This window comes from Phalaenopsis equestris, unplaced genomic scaffold, assembly GCF_001263595.1.
Source record: "Phalaenopsis equestris unplaced genomic scaffold, ASM126359v1 Scaffold216325, whole genome shotgun sequence".
Taxonomy (NCBI): Eukaryota; Viridiplantae; Streptophyta; class Magnoliopsida; order Asparagales; family Orchidaceae; genus Phalaenopsis; species Phalaenopsis equestris.
Window position 1 is genome coordinate 4,160 of NW_018234955.1, and position 5,407 is coordinate 9,566.

Consider the following 5,407-nt stretch of genomic DNA (forward strand, 5'->3'; position numbering starts at 1 on the left):
CATCTCCCTATTTATAAGAATTAGAGGCACCAAAATCAAGGAAATTCAATATTTTAATCATTAATTAAAATTGAAGAAGATCTCCTTTTTGTATTTAGCTCTCTTATTTTTATTGCATCATTGCTTTCAAGAATTAATATATTCAGTGAACTTAAGTATGTATAAAAAAGGTGTTTGCACCATTCTTATATAGATCTAAAAGTCTAGAAAAGAAGAATATGAGGGAGGCAGATCCTCTGCAAAGAGATCGAGAGACCTACCAAATTGAATGAGTCAAGCCATACGAGCCAAGACAACTAGGCCAAATTCGATCGAGCCAAAAGGCGAATAAGAAGAAGGCCGAGGGCCCAAGTGTTAGCCATTCGATCATAAAAAAGACGAGAGCATCTGAATCGTCGACTATGGGAAACCCAACTCGATGTAGTAGCCTATCACGTAATGGAGCTGACCCAATATAAGAGTCAGTTCCACAAAGTATCCTCAACCATCCAACAAAAACCCAATGACTCTTTACCAAAGATTGAAAAAGGTCAACTAGGTTGGGTCAATTGAACTAACTTTACCAGCCAAGCTCAGCCAACTGAACTAACCCAATTGAACAAATCAACTAAACTTAGCTGACCGAGTAGGGAGGCAACCAAATGATAACCTATCACTTGTAAAATATCTTAAATAGCCTAGTACAAACCCTCTCCAAATGGGTGTAAATGTGAAATATCAATATTGTATTATATCATTTATGAATAGGGAAATCATTTAATAACAACATTATTTTTCTGATGTTTATCTCTCTTTGTCTCTCTCCCTTCTCATTTACACTATTTCTTGGGTGTGATTCACATATAAGCTTGGATTCAACATAGTCATTAGACTATTTGACTGAAATCTTAGCTGATAATACATTGCTTTTAAGTAAGATAAAAAACAAGTGAAAAATCAACAGATGTTTTTGCCGATAAATTAATCTAGCTGAATCATGAGTTGTCATTCAACCACTAAATGTTGAATTTTATTCAGCCACAACTTTGGCCTATAAATAACCGATGGTAGAATTCAACAAATTTTTCTACCATTATTTAATGATTCTCATGTATTGTATTCTAAATATTCAAAATTATTTTGGGGGTTTTTAGTATACTGAAAATGGAATGCAGTGTAGACACAATGCAATGTAAATACAATGTACTATATTTGAAATATTTTTAAAGTTGTTTGGGTTAGTGTGAAGCACATATATGGATGGTGGGCAACAGACATCAATAAAACTGTCATGCCCTGGTGATGAGAGGTGGCTGATGATGAGAGGTGGCTGGCAGGCAGCAACATGCAATTACACAGTGGTGAAGTGGTGTATACAAAATTTACGCAAATCAAGCTAATTCAATATATTGAAAAGGAACTAAAGAACAAATTCTAAGCGCATTATAATTTTAAATTTCATTAGAAATTCATCCAACCAAACACCAAAAGTTTTGAAACTCATGTAAAAGAAATGCAATACACTCCTTTTGCAGCTAACCAAATGATCGATTAATTACTTATCAAATAACTTTAAGAAAATATTGAGACTCAAGATTAATAATTTGCTATATATTGTGCATATATTGAGGATTTAGGCAACTAAGCAATATAAGTTGTGTTGTAGCCGATTCAAATAACACTTAATAAATAATATTATTAAATCCTCAATCAAATAAATTGAGCAAAATAATTTTCATGTAATTAAAATTTTTTATTATGAATCATAATAAATCTTTTTATAATACAAAAATATGATTAATAAGTACTAATTATAAGAAAGTTATGTGAATCAAACATTTATATTGGTTACTCTATTCAAATAAGAGGAGCGTGCCCAAAAGTCACATAACTACATAAGGAGACGTTATACTAATCAAGAAAATAACTATTTACAATTATTAATAAGTATTTGATAATTCTGTTAAAACTTTGAAATTCTTTGGTCTATAATATAAGACACACGCAGCGCTGCATACGTTGGGGGAGGTTATTCAGATGACATTAAAGGGTTATATTCACGTTATACATTTTTGTAACTTCTATGTAAACTACATGTAACCTACCTGTAACTTACAAATAAGTTCCGCGTTTCTATTTTCATATATTTGTAGGTTGCAGGAGATACAACGCGGATATAACCCCTCAATATCCTCTGTACAATCTACTGACGTACGTGACGCTGCGTACGTCTTACTACGCAAAATTTTCCCCTATAATACACTCTTTTTCTGAGAATCAATCCAAACCTTCCTTGCTAATACAAATATATAAAAAAAAAGATTTACATATATACCGGTAAATTCCTAAGTATTTATATATCTAACCTCTAAATTTCAGTTTTATATGCATCACATATATACTACTTTTCCTATTCATGAAAACTTTTATGTCACTTTTTAATTGTAAAAAAAAAAGTAATTTATTTGATGTGATATGAAAAAAGTGGGCCATATGAATGTAACAAGCTAAAAGTAGATGTTAGATATGTAAATAAATAAATAAATAAATAAATATATATATATATATTTAAAATAAATAATTTTGCATCGATTTTTCTTTTTTTAATAATCATATTTGGCGAAGCCAAGTCAATGTAGATCTCTTACAAATGCCAATGATGTTTTTTTTTAACATATTGTATGCATTCAGCAATCAAATGAGCTTCACGTGGAGGACAATTATTTATTTAAGGCTTAAAATACGTTTAATTTATTAAAAATAGTCATTTAAATGTTCTATTTTAAATTTTGTAGGTAAAACTTTTCCGCCGAGTTTAGAATTTGAGTAAGGCTCTGTTTGAGAAGACTTTCGACTTCCGTTCAATCGTACTAACGCCGCCACCTTAAAAAATATGCGTTTGGCAAAGGAGCATTTTACGATTTCAGAATGGAGATGACGAGTTCCACCCTGCAACGAGACTTTTGAAGGAGCTTAGCCGAACAAATCCTAAAATGGGAATAAAAATTTAGAAATAACCAATGTTGATTCATAATTAACTATCAAATTATTATATATGTGCTGCTCGCTGTGACTCTTTGGTTGGCATCAACAAACTGAATTTTAAGTCCCCTGAGATCACAGATTCGAGTCCGTCTGAATTCGTCTGTATATCAACGCGGGATCGAGTTATTAGGCACATGAGAGTCGCTTGGGGCTCGTATTAACAGCCTCCAGTCATTCTTAAAAAAAAAAAAAAAACAATTTATTGTATTTATTTCATTTTCCTAGTTTTAGTCCAATCCAAATAAACATTTCAAATTTAAATTTAATTTCAAATTAAATTTAACCGTGTAATCAATCAGCCCATGCATAGATAAAAAAAAATTATTCATGAAATTTATTGTTGGAAACTATAAAAAGGAAAAAAATAATAATAATAAAAGTAAAGAAATTACATTTCCTAAGTTAATTAAAAAAATAAATAAAAGAAAAAAGACTTTCAATAGTGCTGAAATATGACCGGAAGATATAAATGCTGTATTAAAGCCTTACAAGTCCTCAGTCCAAGTAAATTGATCAGTAAATGAAAATGATATTGCACTTGTACAATTATTCTATGGAAATTTCAAACCATAAATTTCAAATTTTGGAGTTTAGATGAATGAAAACTGATAGGTATAAGATTTTGATGGACTGACGAGTTTATTTTACGAAAGCTAGGGGTTGACGAGCTTTTTTCAGTTCATTCAAATTTTGGAGTTTAGATGAATGAAAACTGTCAAAAAAGCTCGTTGTTCACGAACAGTTCGTGTTCGGTTCGTCAAAGAGTTAGTGTTCGATTCGTTCAATAAGTAAACAAGACAAACGTGAACAATTATTTTTCATTCGGTTAGTTAAACAAACCAAACACGAACAGTGATGTGTTCGCTCGTGTTCAAATCGCTATTGTTCGAAATATAAAATAATTTAAAATAATTATATATAAAAAATTGATGATGTTTTAAAAAATTAAATTATATAAATTATAATATATAATAAATTAGTAAGAATAATATATTAATATACTATATTAGTAATATATTAATATAAATATTATATATTTATATAATATAAGTTATTTAATTAATATAATATATTATTTATATATATTAATATTGGGGGTGTCAAACTAGCTTGTCATTCGCGAACAGCTCGTGTTAGGCTCGTTTATTAAGAAACGAACACGGACAGTGATTTCACTAACAATTTCAAACACGACCTTATTTCAAACAAACTAAATTTCAAACGAACCAAACACGAACACAAGCTCTGTTCGTTCGTGTTCGGTTCGTTTACACCCCTATGTATGGTATGGTATGTATGTAAATTTCCGAATTATTTTAGCCAATTTATTCAATACAATCAAGCTATTTTAATTAACATTAGTAAGATTGTTATGGCTGTGTATATATAATGGAACATGATAAAAATAATATGCTATATTAAAAGGACATGTAATAACGTTACTATAAACAATTTAAATACCTCGACCGTTAAATGCTGAGGCCTTTATCTGACCTACATCCACTTTAAGCTCCGCAGAATCACGGAGAAGAACAGTAAGATCTTCAGATAGAGCATCCAGCTGATTCCTTGTGCTACTATTTTCAGATTCTCCCCCAATTTCATGAGAATTTATACTTCCGTTCTGTTGCATGCAACGGTAAAAAATCTGGAATGCGTTACTGGAAGAAATTGCCTTTGTTGATTCATATAGTTTCTGAAACTTATCTTTATTTTCTAGATTGCTGATAAGCTTTTCCTTCAATTGATCTGGGAGAGTAGAAATCACACTGCCATAAAGAAAGGATAAGAAAATAAAAATTATGAATGATTATGTAATACACATCCAGTTATAAAGTGCAGTGGCTGTTTTATGTGACTTTACTAAAATTTACATGCGTAGCACCCAATTCCTAAGTATTTACATATATAACACCCAAACTCTGCTTATATCGAAAAAACTTTCTGCCCGGACTCCTAACGTAGCTTTACATGCGGACTACAATAATATGTCGCCATCTGTTCTACATCGCGGAGGTTATTTCGGGGTCATTGAAGTGGAACCGTGGAGGTTATTCCTAGGTTATTGAATTGGAATATATGAGTTCATCTTCTGGGTTATTTTTAGATTATTTCTGGGTTTTTGAAGAGAAACCATATATTCAAATTCAATAACCCCGAAATAATCCAAAAATGACCTCTGTGGTGTTATTTTTGGGTTATTGAAGAGAAACCCATCGCGGAGGTTATTCCGGGGTTATTTCTGGGTTATTGAGGAGTATTCGGTTCCACTTTAAAATTTTTAAGGTGGGCCCAATATAACACACATGGTGATACATTACTGGGAGTCCGCACAAAGAGCTACATTGGGAGTCCGAATAGAAAATTTTTCCGCTTTTATCAA

At 31.2% G+C, this 5,407-nt stretch overlaps 1 protein-coding gene across 1 annotated transcript in view; it reads right to left on the reverse strand.

Annotated features, from left to right (window-relative positions):
• Window positions 1–4,828, reverse strand: part of LOC110037171 — a gene marked incomplete at both ends in the record, with an annotated part of 6,903 nt that extends 2,075 nt beyond the window's left edge. The window contains one exon of the mRNA XM_020741753.1: window positions 4,486–4,828. Within this exon, the coding sequence (XP_020597412.1) occupies window positions 4,486–4,828 (343 nt within the window). The remainder of the gene's footprint in view (window positions 1–4,485) is intronic.
• Between the last annotated feature and the right edge of the window lie 579 nt (window positions 4,829–5,407).